Source organism: Cynoglossus semilaevis, chromosome 10 (assembly GCF_000523025.1).
Source record: "Cynoglossus semilaevis isolate Cse_v1.0 chromosome 10, Cse_v1.0, whole genome shotgun sequence".
Taxonomy (NCBI): domain Eukaryota; kingdom Metazoa; phylum Chordata; class Actinopteri; order Pleuronectiformes; family Cynoglossidae; genus Cynoglossus; species Cynoglossus semilaevis.
In genome coordinates this window covers 2478128-2498142 of record NC_024316.1, presented here as the reverse complement: position 1 = coordinate 2498142, position 20015 = coordinate 2478128, and the positions used below count along the sequence as shown (strand labels likewise).

General features: G+C 40.5%; 2 protein-coding genes and 1 long non-coding RNA gene across 5 annotated transcripts in view; 2 read left to right on the top strand and 1 right to left on the bottom strand.

Annotated features, from left to right (window-relative positions):
• The window catches only part of pkp1a (plakophilin 1a), a 19977-nt gene extending 3472 nt beyond the window's left edge, over positions 1-16505 (top strand). For 2 of the 3 annotated variants that reach the window (XM_025059275.1, XM_025059276.1), the window contains exons 3-12: positions 2048-2139; positions 6795-6986; positions 7086-7279; positions 7356-7497; positions 8167-8374; positions 9854-10022; positions 10758-10875; positions 11849-12016; positions 12099-12275; positions 13193-13411. In XM_025059275.1, the coding sequence (XP_024915043.1) occupies positions 2048-2139; positions 6795-6986; positions 7086-7279; positions 7356-7497; positions 8167-8374; positions 9854-10022; positions 10758-10875; positions 11849-12016; positions 12099-12275; positions 13193-13411 (1679 nt within the window). Of the gene's footprint in view, positions 1-2047; positions 2140-6794; positions 6987-7085; positions 7280-7355; positions 7498-8166; positions 8375-9853; positions 10023-10757; positions 10876-11848; positions 12017-12098; positions 12276-13192; positions 13412-13814; positions 14002-15427; positions 15513-16223 lie in introns of those variants that run through there. The other variant, XM_008318111.3, reaches the window with a different exon arrangement.
• A 77-nt stretch (positions 16506-16582) lies between these two features.
• Positions 16583-18857, top strand: LOC103384555 (uncharacterized). The gene is made up of 2 exons (XR_522116.3): positions 16583-16740; positions 16791-18857. It is a non-coding gene; the product is annotated as an uncharacterized LOC103384555 (long non-coding RNA).
• A 495-nt stretch (positions 18858-19352) lies between these two features.
• Positions 19353-20015, bottom strand: part of tnnt2a (troponin T type 2a (cardiac)) — a 6693-nt gene continuing 6030 nt past the window's right edge. The window contains exon 15 of the mRNA XM_008318112.2: positions 19353-19612. Coding sequence (XP_008316334.1) covers positions 19579-19612 — 34 coding nt within the window. The 3' untranslated portion in view covers positions 19353-19578. The remainder of the gene's footprint in view (positions 19613-20015) is intronic.

Sequence of the window (20015 nt, the reverse complement as noted above, 5' to 3'; positions counted from 1 at the left end):
ATCCATCCATCCATCCATTTTCATCCGCTTATCCGGGTCACGGGGGCAGCAGTCTCCATGACCGCCATCCAAATCACACTGCACCGTACCAACCCCCCTAAACCTTCCTGTGGTTGGTGAGTCCACTGGAAGGTACAAACTGCACTAACTGGGATTTGATCTTGCCCAGGAGGTGAACCCTGGGGTTCCTCACCAATGACAGAGACATTGATATGTTTCTAATATACTGATCTATATGTTTGCATTGTTATATATATATACACAAACATACAGATCAATATACTTTAAACGTACCAGTGTCAATATCATATCAATATACACTTGATGTTTGTATTAGGGATGGGTCAACCCAGTACTTAGGATTGGTATCAGTCTGATATTAGTCAAAATATTTTTTTAAAAACTATAGACTTTATTGTCATTGTAACACAGGGAAACAACGAAAATTGAGCCTGTGCTTTTAACCCATCACCAAAGTGAACAGTGGGCAGCTTTAAGTGCCCGGGGAGCAGTGTGTAGGGACGGTGCCGTGCTCAGAGCACCTCAGTGGTAACTGGGCAGCTGGTGAATTCTAACCTGCAACCTTCCGAAACCAAGTCCACTTCCTTAACCACTAAGCCACCACTGCCCCTATCATGAATGTATTGATCCTATCAGGATCAAACGTTGAAAAAAAAACTAGCCTGTTTGATCTGACATCTAAAAGGTATCTGATTGTTATCAGTTTTAGCAGATACTCCAAACTGCAGTATCGGTATCGGACATGGTTTTATATACAACTGGTGTATACAGTGTTCCCTCTCTATATCGCAGTTCTCTTTTCCTACCCTCACATCGCAGATTTTTTTAAATCCTATCTCGCGAATTATAGCAAAAAATAAACTAAAAAACATTATAAAATAATTATACATAGAGTTTTAGCTTTAGAAATGTGGATTCTCGTTTTGAAATTGAGATAAGCGCATTTGCAAACGATCACTGGTAGCTTTGTTTACAGCATACTATTGGCTAATACAATGCGTACTCAATGCACTATTGACTAATTGGGCAAGCTCTTCTGTTCCTCACGCTGATTGGCTCATGAATCGTAGCATCTCTCAGTGTCTCCCCTTCTCTGTCGGCCACTCTCTCGTTCCCTTGTCCCGTCGACATTCTACAACTCTACTGAGGATATAATTGTGTGGGAAAGGGTAATACAGTCCAGGGAGGGTTGTTAACAGTGGGGGGAGGTTCGTAAAGGGTAAGTATATATGTAAATAATATAATAACTTTCTCGCCTCTGCTTCATGGATTTTTCACATTTCGCGGTGGGTCTAGGAACGCAACTACCGTAATAGGATAGGGATCATTGTATATATAAACATTGTAAAAAAAAACAAAACCACAAGACACCTAAACATCTGCTAGCTGCTGTTTTGTTTTCTTAGCGTTCATAAAAACCCAGGTAATTTGTATTTGTATGTAAAGTATTTTACATTTTAAATTATGGCCTTCGCTGGTATAACTGAGAACTACCAAACACTAGGGGTCCAGAGAAATGACTTGCAGACTGTAAGACCCTGATGTTTGATTGATGAATTTCTAAATGTTTAAGCAGGATGATGTGATAAGAGGTTTGAGGAATTTAAAGAAACACAGACGTGTGATTCATCGTTACAGGATCTAAGCTTAGATCATATTCAGCTTTTGGTATAATTTTCAATCAGTTCTCACATCTGTCTGTGATGATGGGTGCAGTGCTCACTCAGTCGAAACCAGACACGACAAAGGCGTTGGAGTTTTCAAAGACTGGTAGACCAGTTCACATTGGCACGTCGACTTTCTTTTTTGTCACTTTCCACGCCAAACAATTCAGTTCTGGTTCTTTTTTTTTAGGGTATACATTTGTGAAGTTAATGAGCATTGTGGAATGGGGTCAAAGATTTGTTAATTATGTAACGGTTGATTCTAACAAGTCTGGTTCTGTTTTTTAAGAAAGTATTTCAATTTGTTACGCTTCCTTTCGAAGTGTTATTCACCCTCTGTCACATGACTCTTCTCTCCATAGGTCAGACATATGAGTTTACATCCTTCAAATTTTCTCCGAGTAAAGCCAGCAACGCCTTCAACCGCAGCTCGTCGACCAGTTTCATCAAAACGGTAAATTTCCTTTTTTGCCATACTGTTGTAGGTTTCAGGTAGCTCCTCTGTCTTCAGATGCCTCTTATAATCAGGATGATTATTAGAATTATTATTAGGATGTTTGTACAGTAAAAGAATGAATAGAAGCTGGAAGTTCCCTTTAACAGCTTTACTCTACCACAGAGTTTCAAGGGATTTTCCTTAATTCTCAGAAGGCAACTCCCAAGTAAGGAATTAGCACCATGTACCTTAGCAACCATTTTTGTTTACAATTTCTAAATGTTTATATGAGAATTTAGCTTCCGTTTCTTGTCAAAAGCTGATGAGTGAGACGAGATTAGGCAACGGCCGTTTTTTCTCTCCAAATATTTGCATGTAGAAAGTAAATAAATGCATTGCTACAGCTATAAATTGGAAGCTAACACAATTTTTGGGTTATATGTTCTTCAATGGAAAAGTGTATTCTCATAACAAGTCATTATGAAATAACTAAGCACAGACGTTAAACTGATATTACTGACAAAAGTCAGTTGTAAAACTAATTGCCGCAGCCAGCAGCAGGATGCTAAAGTAGCTCGACGATAGCTCCACAACAGCGTGAAACAGAACAGTCTGGAAAAAGAGTAAGACTTAACGGTTGCTCCCACATGGTTAATTTACTGTTACATGTACTTTGAGTTTTTTTAATGCATTTACTGTACTTTCAAGCTAACAACAAATTAGCTTTAGCCTGAGAGTGTGAGCTTCGTCTAATTGTCTTTGCCACAGAACACATAGGCAAAATGATTGGCCGCAAAACAGAAGAAAAATGCCCCGTCGCCACTCAGGGATGACTGTGCTACTAAAATACATGATCACTTTTGTGAAAGGATCTGACCTGAGAAAAAAAAAAAAAAAAACAATTCCCAGTAAATCTTTGCTGTCTGATTGACAATTAGCTCAGGAATGAGCTGTCCCCTGAAACTGGGTGTAAAATCAGAGGGACTTTCGCACAATATGGCGGTGACTTAGTCATGACTGATTCACACCACGGATCAGTGGATCCGTGTTAGTGTCAGAGATGTGTCTGACAGCACTGCTCTGAATCACGACTCATTGTGTCATTGTGATGTTCTGTGGTTGTGGATGCACCTGGCCTGTGGTGTTTGATGATCTGCTTACCTCAGTGTGAAAGTATTTCATTTAGAGAGAAAATCAGTGATCAGCTCACGGAGGCACAGACGCTGCTGCCCTATGTGGTCAGTTTGTGTCACTGAATTAAATCCGAAAGAAAATGTGTTATGGTGACTACTTTTTATTTGAAATTCGCATTAATAAATGTCCATATAAGAGCAGGTTGGCGCCTGAATTTCTTTAGCCAATTACTCTTGTACTCTTTTATTGCAATTATATTATTATGAATTATCAGTTGCAAAAAAGTTATATATGTATACATATATATTTATATATGTATATATAAATATATTTTTATAACTCACAAATCATAATAATATAGTTGCAATAAGAAAATGGTCAAACTCTCTGTTATATGGCTGATTTTTTTTTATGCATAGGTTGCAATGATGATGTTATTTATTATTCTTGTTGTTGTTGTTGTTGTTTGTCAGTGGTTATTACTGATTTCATATGTGCTGGTATGAACCAGTGATAAATATAGTTATTATCATGATTGTGCATGACAGACGAAAGTGCTGAGGTACTTGAGGAGTATTACGCTATTTGTGTTTGAGTATGGTTTGTTCGTTTGTTGGTTTGCGTAATATTTAATTAGTAATTCGGTTACGGTGCAGGACGACATGGTATTTAATTAGTCATTCGGTTACGGTGCAGGACGACATGGTTTTTTTTCCTCTGTCAGTGTGAAAACATCGTGTGTTTGAGTTTGGTTTCTCTTCTTGTTAGGTGAGTCAGAGACAAAAACTGGGACATTCTACATAGTGATCATATTGACCCGTGTGACCCTGTGTTCTAACAAGCCGTCGAGACATGTCGAGGGAGCCTGATGATGGATTCTTGTAGATGAACTTTCATTATCGGCATCCTTCTGTCACTGTCTGTACTTCGTCACGTCATCTAAATCTATCAAAATTCTGCGGAGCTAATTACATCTAGACTTGTTTACGACCTAGTTTTTGGTGTCCTTAAGTGGCCTTTTCTCTCCTGATTTGAATCACCCACCTGGATTTTATGCAGGAACAAAGGAAAAAAAAAAAGATAATTTTTTCCTTTTTGTTCACACGGAGTCATAGTTGACTGCACTGGAAACCATCAGGGTTGCAAAAAGAAAAACAACAAAAGACCAAAGACATTGGGGATAAAATTCACATCAGCTCAGGGTTAAGTTCAAGATAACATCTACACTTCCACATTCGGTAAAGAAAACGATAGATTTTCCATCACTGTGCGGTTGTTTTTGATCATTAGACCTGATGAATGACTTTTGCATACGGGAACAGCAGGTCCTTTGTCTTTTTGAGTTTGAGTCACCCACTTTCCCGGTGAAAATGTAATTGTTTTTGTAACAGTTTATAATAGTATCATGTCAGGAAAGCAACGGAACATGGTTGTATGTTTGAACATAACTATGTTTATTTTGTTTGTTTTTTTCATGAATCTCATTTTGCAGCCAAAACGAAGCCAAAATGGGTGTAGCCCATGACGTGTGTAAATATGAAGTAGAAAAGTGAGCCATTCGCTGAAAACTTCTCAGTTTGACGCTGTTTAAACTTTATCGTACAAAATCTCTACCAGATGGAGGAGAAACATAAATCAGTGTTGCTGGTATTCCGAAACTTAGTGTATTAGTGAGATATTTGTAAATTCCCCCCCTTTTGATCATCTTTTTTTTTGTAATTTATGTCACAAAATTGGAGCAAAAGTTGTTAAAAAAAAAAAAATCAAACGCAGCCAAAAAAAGTTCAAAATGTTGTCACTTCTAACATTTTGGAACAACTAAACCAATTGTAAAACTGAAACGATGAATCACTTCTACTAGTAATGCATTTTAAGACCTTTTTGGAAGTACACACCCAAACATTTAAACCACACATGTTGCACCCAAAACCCAACCCTCCTATTACTTGCCATTTCTCAAGCCATTATTTGCGTGCCGCCATTTTGAATTTTTTTTTTGGCCTGAAAATATTCAAAGAAGCAGATGTAAAAAAAAAAATTACAATACTGTCCTTTAATAGAGCACTGTTTGTTATGATATCAATGATATATGTAATGGAGTAAGAGCTTCTTTTTTTTTACCTAGGTGCTACTGGTCAACAGACTGGAGCTAGCTAGCATTTTCTGTCCTCAGGCTTTAGGCCTTTTCTGAAGAACGTTCAGAGCCTACACTTTCAAAGCCAAACCCGGTACAATAGTGAAATACCTCACCATCAATCCGTCACAAATGCCCAAAGCATTTTTCCGTTGTCGAGCGTCTGGTGGTAAGGTTTGGGCCAAAGTTTTTACTACAATCAAACGAAGGTGTAATTTAGAGGCGATGTTGATGTTGATAGTCAGTGACGCCAGGTTTCCTGCTTGGCGACTTTGTTGCACAGTATTGTTCTCAGTTATCAGTTATGTACCTAAACATATATATATATACCTAAATTATTGTGAGGACCACACATAATTTTCATTTTGATCTTCACAATTTTGGAATCCAGTCGCGGGCTTGATTGGATGGTTCAGCTGTCCAGGTTCGGCCCACGGGCCACCAGTTGACAGTCACTGCTTTGAGCCTTTAACTTGACAAATAGCCATCTGATGAAAACCAGTTCTACTTGGAGTACTGCACACCGCCCTAACACGTTACTTTAATCAAGTTTTGAAGCAGTCGGTTTTGTAGATTGAATTTGTTGTAACATAACACATGGTTCTCAGAAGGAACCAAATATTTCTTCAGAATCACATTAAAAACAGGATGAAACTAATAAGTGAATAGCTCTGACTTTCACATTGACACCCTTACGTTCTACTAGTTAGACCACGTGTGGGCAAACTTTTGACTCGCGGGCCACAATTGTCCTAAAACTGAACAGGGAGGGCCGGGTCAGGAGCAGATAGATGGAGCGTTCGTGTGAACTAAGATAAATGACAATGTAAATGTCATGCATAAAAGCTAAAACGCTAAAATGCATTTATCATTTTCTACGCCATCTATTGGGGAAACGTGTGTATTGCAGGGAAAAGGCAGAAGTATTACTGTATCCCTAATCATAGCTAGTCCCACCACCTTCTGCCAGACGATGGTTTCTCAGAGAATACAACATTCTTCAACATGTTTTTGGTTGAGTTGTACTAATTCCCAACATGTCCTCTATCCATTATTCCACCACATCTCAACGCTGTTTACCGTATCCCTAATCATAGCTTATCATAGCTAGTCCCACCACCTTCTGCCAGACGATGGTTTCTCAGAGAATACAACATTCTTCAACATGTTTTTGGTCAAATTCCTTTCAGTGACTGGTCTGTGACCTGATATTCAAGACCTGTCCTCACAGAAAACAGACTCTGGTTTTCTGTTCAGACAGGTTTCCACAACAGCCTTCAGATCTATAACAATAAATCAGTGTTTATCACCAAAACCAAGGACACACTTTGGTCTTCACAAAAAAAACTTCAAACTATTGTTTTGAGTTAAGCTCATTTCACAAATATTCTTATTTCCTTTTTAGGCCAATACCCAGAGAAACCGCACTCAGTCCACCAAGTCCATGGGAGGAAGACATCAGAGCACTTCAGGAGCATGGGAACAGCACAGCAAATATTCTAATTGGGCCACAGGTCTAGGTACTCTGAAACCCAGCCGCAGTGACCCGGCCCTGGCTCACAGGTTCTACGCCGTCCCTGGATCTTCAGTAAACATGGTACATGAGTCTTCTTATCTACTGAACTCCCACCATTGTTGACCTTCTCAAACATATCTCTGAAAACCAACTTTTTTTTTTTCCCACCGATTTCTTCAGAAAAACAAAGTTCAGACTGCCCAGAACCACTACAACGTCCAAACTCAGAGCAATCGACATAGCATTTACTCCGTCAACGGCAACTACATGACCAATAGCCAGACCCGCATTACCCAGCCCACATCTAGCCAGTCCAACATCGATGGCAAGATGGGCACCATGAAGATCTCCAAGACAGACCTGCAGCAGTCTGCGTGAGTTTATCACTCAGTCAGCAGTCTTCTTTCAACGAATCAGAGGTACTCAATGTGGGATTTCTGTCTATTCCAGAGTAAATACTGGGATAAATCTGTCAGATCTGACTCTGAAAGAGGCCGTGGAATTCTTATCCCTTCCTGAGGAGAACTTCCAACAGTGTGGCGCCTCTTTCATCCAGCACACCACATACAAGGAGGAGCGAGCTAAACACGAGGTGACGGTTGAGAAAACGCTCATTTTCATACGACCTAACTCATGTTTGTGGTTTTATACTTGTTTCAGTTTAATATGAAGGTAGTAAAAAAAATGTAAAGAGATTTTAGCCATTTTTAATTTTGTGAGATTCAGTTATTTAAAGAGATTTATAGAGACGTCGCTGCCATTTTTAATTTTGTGAGATTCAGTTAGCTTAATGTAGCTTAGCTGACCTTGGGTAGCACATATACTTTAGCAAAGGCTAGCAGAAGAAAACTTAGCTTTGCTTTATTAGCAGAGTGTGTTTTATGATGCTAACTTAGAACAGTGTGCTTTAATGCAACCCAGTAAGCCTGATGTGACACACTTTACTGTGACCCCGTTAGTTAGCTTGGTGTCACTACTGTATGTGGACGTCAACAGTGCACACGATTCCAACTGTAGCTTTTATCAGTTGTCTTTTTGCGCCAATTCTACATTTTCCGAACCAGCGGGAGTCAAGAATAAAACAGCATACCTAAATAAACAGTTTACCTAACACTAGCGTGTCACAAAAAAGGTTTCATGTTATAACCACGCCTTATGTGACACTGGCCTCCGGTGATGGATGTTCTGCTGATCATCGTCATGTGCTGTGATTTACGGTGCTGTCACATTAACCCGCCCCTTCTTGTTTTTATTGGCACAGGTCTATCAGCTGGGTGGGATCCCCCTGCTGGTCAGCCTGCTGTGCCGCACCAACCCCGCCGTCAGCCAGGCTTCTGCTGGTGCCCTGAGGAACCTGGTCTTCAAAGATCACAACAACAAGCTGGAGGTCCAGCACTGTGGAGGAATCGCCAAGGCCTTACAGCTCTTAAAGGACACGGACTCCACTGAGACCCAAAAACAGATCACAGGTAGGATGTCCAAGATGTTGAACCACCTATACCCCCGTACGACCAACATAGACGCAGCTTTATTCAGAGGCATATCCTACATTTTATGTGTAAACAATATTCATATTTTGCTTGATGTTAATTTTTTTTTTGTTTTTTACGCCAAGTAGTTTCTGTTGCGTGTGACAGTCACATAGGTCCGTTTTCATGTCATATCAAAAAAGAAAACCAAAAGTAATGAACTTATTTTTAGATTTGAATTCAGGGAAGCCCAATAAGTAGATCGGGTTCTACCAGTAGATGGCAGAGTAAACGCTGGTAGCTCATAAGGAATTTCAAATAAAAAAAATAAAAATAACATTCTAGTAGTGAGCATGTATTGTAAGGATTTAATCATACTTTATTTGAGGAACATATACATTTGAATAGTAGCTCGCATGCCAAAAAAGTGCGGACACCCCTGTTTTCAGTCCACAGTCTGATGCTTAGTCAATGGGGAGTTTATGTAAAGTATACATGGCCATCAAAGTTACTTTAGCTTTGTTGCGTGTCATAAATGCGGTGGAGCGCGTTCAAACAATCTCCAGCTGTTCCGCCCTCGTCTGTGTGACATCATCGATTGAAGCTGAAACCAAACACACTCATCCAATCAAGGGATTTTACTCAGACTGCAGAACTCTTATTTGTTGCTTCATTATCAGCAGCAATGACTCTTCCTGACAGTCATCGTCCGTATGAACCCATACACATGAGTTTTCTTTTTGCTTCTTTTTTTTTTATTAAAACAATTCCGTTCAGCAGGTGGAGTCACCTCTATGAATAAGGAATGTTTTTTCACAGGGAGGAACTCCCGTGCGTTAACATGTAACATGATGTAACATGCACTCCAGTCTGTTTCCACAACAAAGAAGAAGATGCTCGGGTTACACACAGAAACGAACACAAGCTCAGCTTTATGTTCACCATAACTGAGTACACTGTAAAGGAAAACAAAACTCTCTCTCTCTCCATGTCTGTTCACGTGTGTTTGAACTGAACACACGTGACCAGACATGGAGAAAAAAGTTGGATTGAACGACATCGCAGCAGCTCTTTCACCGTACGGATTTACATGCATGGAAATGTTGCCACAAACTCCAGTGTTCGGAGACAGAAAACTCTCGGTAAGATATGTGTCCATGTCGCCAGCCTCCCACGATCCACAGCAACACACCTCTGTGAGCGCATCAACAACTGCAAAACATGATTACACAACACAAAACCAACAGATATGTCGGAGCCAAGGGAATAAATTCTGTTGCGTAACAACATAAAGAAGCTTTAAGATCCGCATGACAGGAGGCGACGTTAAAAGTTGTATCTGTGCTGAAGCGGTGATTGTGGAGATGATTCTTCTTGGAAACAGATTCAGCCTGAGGGGGAAGCCTGGCCCTGCGTGCGTTTTATTGGAACGCGTCCACAGGTTTAAATAACGTCAATTCCTCGTCTGTGTTTAACCAGGCCTGCTGTGGAACCTGTCGTCAGCTGACGAGCTCAAGGGGGAACTGACGGCGACAGCTCTGCCGGCTTTGACCGAGAACGTGGTGGTTCCGTTCACCTGTTGGTCCGACAACAGCGCTAACAACAACATCCACCCTGATGTATTCTTCAACGCTACAGGCTGTCTGAGGTGAGGACACCCGGCTAACACTGTCAACACCGTCGGTGATGGCTCACCCCCAACAAACCAAAAATCATCGATTACGATTGATTCACAAAAGTGATCACATCTACAGCCTTCTTGTGTGTTTTGAAAGTGATTACATTTAAATTATGAAATGTACCAATTTTATATTATAATCGAATTCAGTACCAATATACTAATAACAATAATAATAATAATAAGCCAATTTTATATTATAATTGAATTCAATGTTAATATACTAATAATAATAATAATAATAATAATAATAATAATAATAATAATATTGATAAGAACAAAATTGTTACTGTTATTATTATTATTATTAGTAGTAGTACTATTACTATTGTTTTTAGTATTATTATTATTACAATTGTTGTTATTATTGTTGTTGTTGTTGTTATTGAAAGTATCACATCTACAGCATTTCTGTGTGTTTTGAAAGTTGCCATTATTAAATTTACCAATGTTATGTTATAATTGGATTACATGCCAATATAATAATAATCATAATAATAATAACAATTATTATTATTATTATCATCATCATCATCATCATCATTATTATTATTATTATTGTTATTATTATTATTACCATCATCATCATTATTATTATTATTATTGTTATTATTATTATTACCATCATCATCATCATTATTATTATTGTTGTTGTCGTTGTTGTCGTTGCCGTTATCGGATCCTGAACTGCGTTTGGTCCTGCAGGAACCTGAGCTCCGGACAGCAGAGGGAGAGGCATGTGATGAGGGAATGTCGAGGTCTCATCGATTCTCTCATGAGTTACATCGAGTCCTGCGTCGCCGAAGAAAACCCCGACGACAAGGTAACAGCTCGCCAATGAACCTTTAGACTAGGAATGTAAATCAAGTCGGAATAAAACGCAGCATATAAAAACGTACGAGCCGCCGCAACGAATCTCTCTGGGGGGTCAAAATAGGATCATTAGCCCAAAAAAGGTTGGGAACCGCTGCTAAAGACTCGTATTTGTCTCCCTTCCATCTCCAAATGTAGATAATATCTGTTATTAGTTCAAACAGCTGTAGTTTAGTGCCGTCAGACCAGATGTCCGCCTCCTCCAGGTTGTCCTCAGCAGACTTCAGGACTCTGGTTACTGTCTTTTTAACAACTAAGGTCCAGGACTGAGCTCAGTCGTCCAAGTGTCTCTGCGCTGGTGCTAGCTGTAGCAAGTTTCTGTTTCTTCTGGGTCGTCTGTGTAAAGTAAAGTAAACTGATGAAAATGTCTTTAAAAACAGAAGAATCTATATTTTAGGAACTGAGATATTAATGGAACATTATATAAAAATAACAGAAAACTAGTCTGGTTTATGAGATCATTTTGTATTGAAGCACGTGGGAAAATGAGCTTGTGATGTCGAGCACACGTCCGCACTCGCCGAACCACAATGACAGTGTCTGTTCACTGACGGCGTGTGTTGTTTTCATGGACACCTGCTCATTTGTGTAAATGCAGGGCGTGACGTGTGTTCGCTGTTTGCTCAAAGCTGCTGATGTTTAACAAACAAATGCCGTCGTTATGGAAAAGCGCCACATGTGGAGGCGTCGTTTTACTGATTAGAGCGAAACGATGAAAAAAAAAAAAAATCCCATTTCCCAAAATGCACTTCACATGTAATTTGTCACGTGTCTCTACTATTTTTTTATTAACTTAAAACATTTTAAAGTTTACTTTTTCTTCTCCAGTCTGTGGAGATTAACTTTAAAAACATTAAAAACGTGGATCACAAAGTTTTTGAATTTAAAAAAAAAAAAAAAACTCTTTACTTTTTCTTCTCCAGTCTGTGGAGAACTGTGCCTGCATCCTCCACAATCTGACCTTTCAGCTGGAGTCTGAATCCCCTCAGTCCTTCAACAAGTACTATCCCCAGACGGAGGTCCAGCCACAAAGTAAGAAGGGCTCACCGATTGGCTGCTTCAGCCCCAAAAGCAGCAAAGCTCAGAAACAGGTACAAACCTCACAACTCTGTAAATCCTCCTCCCCCGAAGACCCTCCTTCATTTCCTTTTTTTTTTTTTTTTATGTCACTAGTTTTCCTTCGACGTGAATCACCCACTACCTGAGGACAGCGCCCCCTCAGGTGAACGGTGGCTGTGCCATCCCAGAGCCATGCAGACCTATCTGTCCCTGTTGGGCTCGTCCCAGAAAGATGGCACGCTGGAGGCGTGCTGCGGCGCGCTGCAGAACCTGACTGCCAGCAAGGGGCTGGTGAGTGGAGTCGTCAGTTTAGTCTGTTTGTGTGCATCATGGTCAGAGGTGTTTACTGACGGCAGGGACGTTTTATATTCAAATAATTACTGGTCAGGGAGGTCCGATATTAGCTTTTATTTGCCGATATTGTCCAAACCCTTGCCATATTTTCCGTTTCCGATATCAACCGATACCGATGTATACAGCCGTTTGGGTTAAAGGCAGAGGACACATTTCATTGTGCTCAGTGGTGTGCTGTGTCACAATGACAATACTGTGGACAATACAAATGATAGTTTCACTATATTCAGGTCACATCTTCTGGGTGATATAGAATAATGATTCTTACCGCTAAATATAATAATATCGGCCAACTGATATTATCAGACATCCCTATTATCCATCCACCCATCCATCTATCTATATATCCATCCATCCATCTATCCATCCATCTATCCATCCATCCATCCATCCATCTATCCATCCATCTATCCATCCATCTATCCATCCATCCATCCATCTATCCATCCATCCATCCATCTATCCATCCATCCATCCATCTATCCATCCATCCATCCATCTATCCATCATCCATCCATCCATCCAACCATCCATCTATCCATCTCCCATCTCCCATCTATCCATCCATCCATCTATCCATCATCCATCTATCCATCCATCTATCCATCCATCCATCCATCCATCCATCTATCATCCATCCATCCACTTATCTGTCTCTCCGTCTTCTTGTTTATTAATGAACACTCCAGGTTTATTCCTCCTCACAGTCTGATGGACTTAGTTTGTCACAGAGATGCTATTATATCATATGCTCATTAAAAGTAGGAAACATGGAGAAGGCATCTCTGGGTTTCATGATCTGATGGATTTTCTTGTCCATTCCCTTGTGTCTCCTGTCTGTCCCTGTAACTCAGGGTTCCATGGCCATGAGTCAGATTCTGGTCCAGAAGCTGGGCGCTTTGCTACACATCTCCCCTCTAATAAAGTCTCCCAACAGTACCCTGCAGAAGACAGCCATGTCCCTGTTGAACAACATGTCTCGGCTGTCCAGCCTTCAGCCGTCCATCTGTAAGTTGAGCCCGTTTTTATTCAAGCTCTTTTCTTATTTTTTTCCTGAAGGTGAATTTCACTAACGTCCACATTCACAGTCTGATGGACTTAGTCTGTCACAGAGATGCTATTATATTATATGGTCATTAAAAGTAGGAAAAATGGAGAAGGAATCTCTGGGTTTCTGATGATCTGATGGGTTTTCTTGTCCATTCCCTTGTGTCTCCTGTCTGTCCCTGTAACTCAGGGTTCCATGGCCATGAGTCAGATTCTGGTCCAGAAGCTGGGCGCTTTGCTACACATCTCCCCTCTAATAAAGTCTCCCAACAGTACCCTGCAGAAGACAGCCATGTCCCTGTTGAACAACATGTCTCGGCTGTCCAGCCTTCAGCCGTCCATCTGTAAGTTGAGCCCGTTTTTATTCAAGCTCTTTTCTTATTTTTTTCCTGAAGGTGAATTTCACTAACGTCCACATTCAACCTTTAGCGAAGCAGGTCCTCCCGGAGCTGTGCACCCTCTTATCCTCTGGTCCTCGTGAAATGGGAAAATGTGATGAAACTGTGGCAGCAGGATGTAACACAGCTCGCGCTTTGATGACAGCTGACACTGAGAGCAGCAAAAAGCTAATCACGACCAACCTGGTGACAGCTCTGGCAGACCTCAGTGAGAATGGGTGAGTAATGTCGGGAGCAGAAGGTGGCGGTATCGCAGAATTTGGGGCTGAGGAGAAGCTAGTACCTCGTAAGGGATTTTTTTGGATTCAGATCGAGCGATGCTGACCAAAAAAATAATAATGATGATATACACAGCGTGTCTGCACCACAGACCTGACAGAACACCACAAAGTCAAATACGATGACTTCACGAAGGCTTAAGCTAATGCTAACCCGTAAGCCAAGATGTCCGTAATGGCGAACCTGCACCAGGTGACACTCGCACTAGCATTTTACGACGCGCCCAATAAATACAGTGAGCAGCGAGGGCTTCAGAAACATCTAGCCTGACCTCAAATCTATCCTCCAAGTGAAAAGTAAATGTCAAATGTATTTTTTCATTAGCCATGATGTCTTTGAATGATTACATTTTATTATTCATTCATTATTATTTGAATTTTAAGTTGTATTTTGAGCTGTTTACATACTGTTTGTTTAATATAGAAGGTGCGATAAAATACGTTTCAGCCAACGTAATGAATGAATCGTGATTAATTATCGTGGTTTCAATATTGATTTAAAAAAAAAATTGCGATTTTTTTTTTTTTGATTTCTTTGGCGATCGAAAATAAAATGTCTTCAATAGACGCCGCGTGCAGCCCAAGTTTGTTTTATTTACCTCTGTATGAAATGCACAAATTCGTACCAGCTGCGTCAAACCTTTGATTTCTTTGGCGATCGAAAAATAAAATGTCTTCAATAGACGCCGCTTTGTGTCCTGTAAAGACGGTAAACCTCCACACTGTGCACTATCGTGTTGACACTACCAACACCTACAGAAAGTATAGGCTCCCAATTTGTAATCCACTAAGGGCATTTACGTATGACATGCCTCCACAATGCTAAACATGCATACACTGCATGAAAATGCTAGTCACCGTTTCCTGTGCTTCGTTTGTACTTTATTGGATAACGTCATGTATGTTAATTAGAGATCACATCCTCCCCTTGGACTGGGATCAAAGGTTTCTTCCAAAGGCTTTCAAGTTACCGCTCTTTCCAACTTTTGCGCATCAAGCGTCGCCGTCAGTTCTGTCACAGTCACTGTTGTCTTTAAATCGTCTCATATGCGGAGTTTGTAATCCCGGGTGATGTTTGTGATGTTAGGATCTTGTCCAAACACACAAGAGATACAAAGGAATGAATAAATCCAACTCTCGCTGTGGTTCAACATTTCCTTTGAAAGGTTATAAAAGGCTTAGAACGTACATCATCCAGGCTTAGACCGTACGTATGCGACCGATGATTATTTAACAACACATTTGATTGGAGCTTAGGGTTTGGACATGTCATCAAATGCGCATCGTCCTTTTATTCACAGTATGTATTTTTGCAACATTAACCTCGTCTTCAATCCTGTCCTGTGTCCTTGTTTGTCTTTTGAAGGTCTTTCCCCAAAGGAAGCAAAGCCGCGTCTCTGCTGCTCTACAGCTTGTGGAACGAGAAGAACTTCCAAGTTGTTTTGAAAAAGGTACAAATGTTACACGTGTGTCTGAAATTCTCTGAGGCTGAGAAACCCAGGAAGGGTTTATGACTGTTGCAGCAGCAGAAGGTGGAGGCTGGTGGGTGGTTTTTTTTTTTTTTTTTTTCTCCTGAACTTGGCTCCAACTCACTTTCTCTGCTGCTGCTGCTGCTGCTGCCGCCTCCCGCCCACCCTCGTGGTTGATGGACAGACGAAAAATGACAAGTCCTGAACGACTGGTTCTCATAGCTGTGAGTCTAAAAGCGGAGGAAAAAGACGTGAGATAGTGACAGGGCGAAGAGTGAGAGTGAGAGTCAGGGGCGGAGCCTCGGATGAGTCACCTTTACGGAATCTCTGCGGATCAAAAGAAACTCTGATAAAAATCGTGTATAAGGGAAAGTTGGGCAGACATTTGTCTAGATCTTTGAAATGTGCACTACAAAAAAAGGAAAGACTGCCACACCCAAAGTTCATATAGAAACATTTCAGCTGACGGGCACTGCTGACTCAGCACCGCCTCCAGCAGGAGGATTATACAATTAGTTTTTTTTTTTGCAATAAACGCACTACAGAACGCAGCGTTCAACCAGCAGCTCTTCTGTCATTTTGGGCTAACTTCATAATTCGTCATGTCAAAGGTCAGCAGTTCATCAACCCAAAAAAAAACCTGCTGTCAAACTAAATGCCGTTTCATGACCCTCTTCTTCTTCTGGCCCACAGATGGGTTTGGCCAAATCGCTCTTCATCAACAACAACACCACCTCTGTGCACCGGTCTGCACAGATCATCGACTGAGCTTCCCACAGTCGAGGGGCCGCCGTTCCATACGTCCCAGAGGTATGGTTTAGGTGCAGCGGCGCGCGGGTGGAAATGTGTGTGTGTGTGTGTGTGTGTGTGTGAAAGAGATTTAGAAGAGTTCTGCGTTGACTCCTGTTCATGTGTGAACGTGCAGACGGAAAAGTGCATGTTTGAACAGCGATGCTGCTGCCGCCGCCGCCGCCGCCGCGCATGCTGCTGCCGCCGCCGCCGCAGCGGCCACGCCCTGTGAGTGTGGAGAGACACGTCTGCATTCACGGCCTCGGCGGCCACGCCCTGTGAGTGAGGAGAGACACGTCTGCATTCACGGCCTCGTCCCGTGTATGTTTGTACATACGGCGCATCTGAGCTCTGACCGTAGATCCACCCGTATTTAATGTTCTAATGTTTATGAGGAGGTTGTAAAGTTTGGATTCAGGAGGTGAAATTTGTGCGTTCAAGTATATGTGTGTGTGTGTGTGTGATCAGGAGGTGAAATATGTGCGTTCAAGTGTGTGTGTGTGTGTGTGTTTTTGTTGTGCAGCTCGTGCAACCTAAGTTAGCATCAGTAGCTTGTTCATCGCAGAGGAACTAGCGTCTCTGTCGACTGAGGAAATGATTGTACGAATGAACATGAGACGAGAGAAGAGAAACGGGAAGTGTGTGTTTGTGTTGGTTGTGATGTCATCATCCAGACAAACAGTGTTTTGGGGAAAGTTACACAGCTCCATAGCATAGCATGTCCTTAAATATATATATTTTGTATGGCTTTCTCAAAGCTGGGGTCTGTAATTTGTCGCTCATCTGTTTCAATTAGCATTACGTGTCCTGACCAAAAAATATTTAGTTTTTATGTAACAAAGTAAAATCTGTTACATGACGTTGGTTAACCTGGGTCAACAATGTTTGAATGAAGTCATAATGGAATTTCTGTTATGCAACACATGTTAGTGGGTGGCTAATGTGGACTGCCATGCCTGCTAGCAGCAGGCTAACGTCAGTAAATTGCAACTAGCATTCACTTAGTTCACAATTTACTGATTTAAATGAGCAACACCAACAAATATATATGTAGTACGATTAGGCGAGAGCAAAGGCAGCTAGCATGTGCATAACCTGAGACTATTCACAGCAGCTAGCTCCTGTCCAATGCTGGAAACTGCTTCACTAGCCGCCCCTTAGCATTAATAAAAGCGCTGACATGTTTGCGCAGTAATCATTGCAATCTATTAATTCCATTGCAGGCTGTAGTTTTAACACATCTAACATGCAAACCAGGTTTATAAAGACAAACCATGTTTCTTTATCTTCATTTAAACATTTTTATTGTTTCTTCATATAAACTAATTTGCTTATTATAAAAAATAATAAGCACATTTTGGGAGTAACAGTCTTTCTTTATTGCTGAGAGTTGTATAGAAGTTTCGCTAGCAGCGCCTTAACACATAACATTAGCTTAGAACCAGGACAAGTCTCGGTTTCCTGTTGTTGTTGTATTATTATATAAAATATTTTATATTTTTATTATAACATGATATAACAGAATTTGTCAAACCAATTATTGTTTGTAAAGTATATTAACACTATTATTTGGACAAAAACCTGGCAGCATGACTTGTATATTACTTTCCATCATATTGTAGTACATTGAGTTTTGCTTTGTTGGGAGAAAACTTCATTTATTTTGTTTTCCTGGGTAAGATTGTTATTCTTAGTAATTTGCTTGTGAATAAAAATGATTAATATTACGGTCAAAAACAAACTGTGGCTAAAATAAAGGGTCTGCAACAGAGGGTGGCATGTGGCTAAAATTAGCAAATTGCTAAGCCATCTAGAATGTAACAGATATAAGCCAATAGCGACCTTGCTAGTTTATTGCCCATATAAGGCATTTGGCAGCTATCATGTGACATTACGAAATGGCAAAACCAGCTAGCTTGTTTCTTACTGGGGACAAAGAAGAAATAGAAAAATAATAACAGGCGACATTTTTAAATTAAGAATTTAGGGGCGGAGCGGGAGAAATAAATTGTTTTTATTATTTCAGTTTAATTTCATCATCGTTTTTTTTCACCTTTTCATCAATCAGCCGTCTTTTTTGATTTTTGTTTCCTTGGGTTGCACTTATACACTTCATCACAGGATGTCATTAAATTCTGCAAATGATCCTCGTAAATGTCAGCTTTATCACACAATAAACCAAATCCTACGACATGTCAATTCTTTTCATAAATATTTGAAATAATTGGTCTTTTTTAAACCATGTATATTAACAGTTGACGGTTAATGACAGGGCCCTGCCCACTTTTACTGCTGCAGTTACCGACGACACTTATCCGACGACACATGCTCATTACACTAATGATAACATGTCTTACTGAAGTCAAACTTAGTTCTGTTTCCTGGTTTTGCTCCTCGTTTATGAAAGAAAAAAAAAATCTGAAGTCAGTATTTTTTCGAAGAAACATATATACCATGTATAATTGTACGACTCTCCCTGTGCTCTTTAAGCGGAAACTAATAAAACATGCAAAAAAAAAACAAAACAAAAAAATTCAACTCTGGTGTCACTTCGTTTTTCTCCTACAGAAGTAGGAGAGCTTACATTATACATGACAAGTTACAAGTAGCTCAAATGTTAGGAATTGTAAATAAAAAAAAAAGCTAAAGTGGATTAATGTTTTTTTCTGCCCCCACCAGGCTGCCAATGGTGTTGCTATGATTTTTACTGCCTTAGCTACCATAATCTTTCTATCTATGTAGCTATCTATTTTTCTATCTATCGAGCTAGCTAGCTAGCTAGTGAGTTGTCATAATTCACTTCCCAGTTTCCTCTATTAATAACTCCGTTTATTCACAGTCTGAATAAAACCAGGCAATAAGGTGTGAGCACATGTAACAAAATGGTGTTGATGAGTGTGTGCGCGCCCACGCGTGTGTGTGGTCTTGTCAGAACCCGTGTGTCAGTGGTTTTATTTTTTAGCCGATTGTAAATGTGCATGTGTGCGTGCAGATGTCTCCTGTCTTCTTTCATGTTGTCGACACAAACAGGAACATTTTTAATCAGACTTTATTGACACTTTTACACACATACGCTAGTGTAAATCAAAGGCTGTGAGAAAAGGGTGGGACAGGGCGTGTTTGGTGCAGAGGGAGGGTCTGGAGGTCCGGGGCTGTCGAAGCCTCTGGGTGTGGCTTGAAGCAGAGCCTGGGCTGTAAAAGGGTCTGGGTGGGGTTTTGGGGCCGATCCAGTGCTGTTGGAAGTTTGAGGAGTGGTGCTTTACTTCCTCAGGCCTCGCTTTGTTCTTTTGGTTCTGCACAGAAACGAAACAGTCAGACTTCAAGCTAGACGAGTTTTTTTTTGTTTTTTTTGCTGCTGATGTTGCAAAAATCCTTCGCTGTCAAATGTGCAGGTCTAACCCTGGTGTGAAGAAATGTGCACGTGCGCAATTTTAATTAGGGTGTGTGTGCCGAACTGTCTGCGAGCTGCACCCACTGTAGTGAGGGTGCTAGCCTCAGGGCATTTTTAGCAGTCAAAACAGGCACAAAAAAAAATGTTCATAGGACAGAAATGTATACATACTCTATATATACATGTGTATTATCTTAACGCACTGCAGCTTTCCATTTGAGGTTAAATATTTAAAATTCTTCATTTAACTGTTTCCATTTACAATTGTGCTGTCACTGTTTTTTTAATCACGTAACATGAAAGAC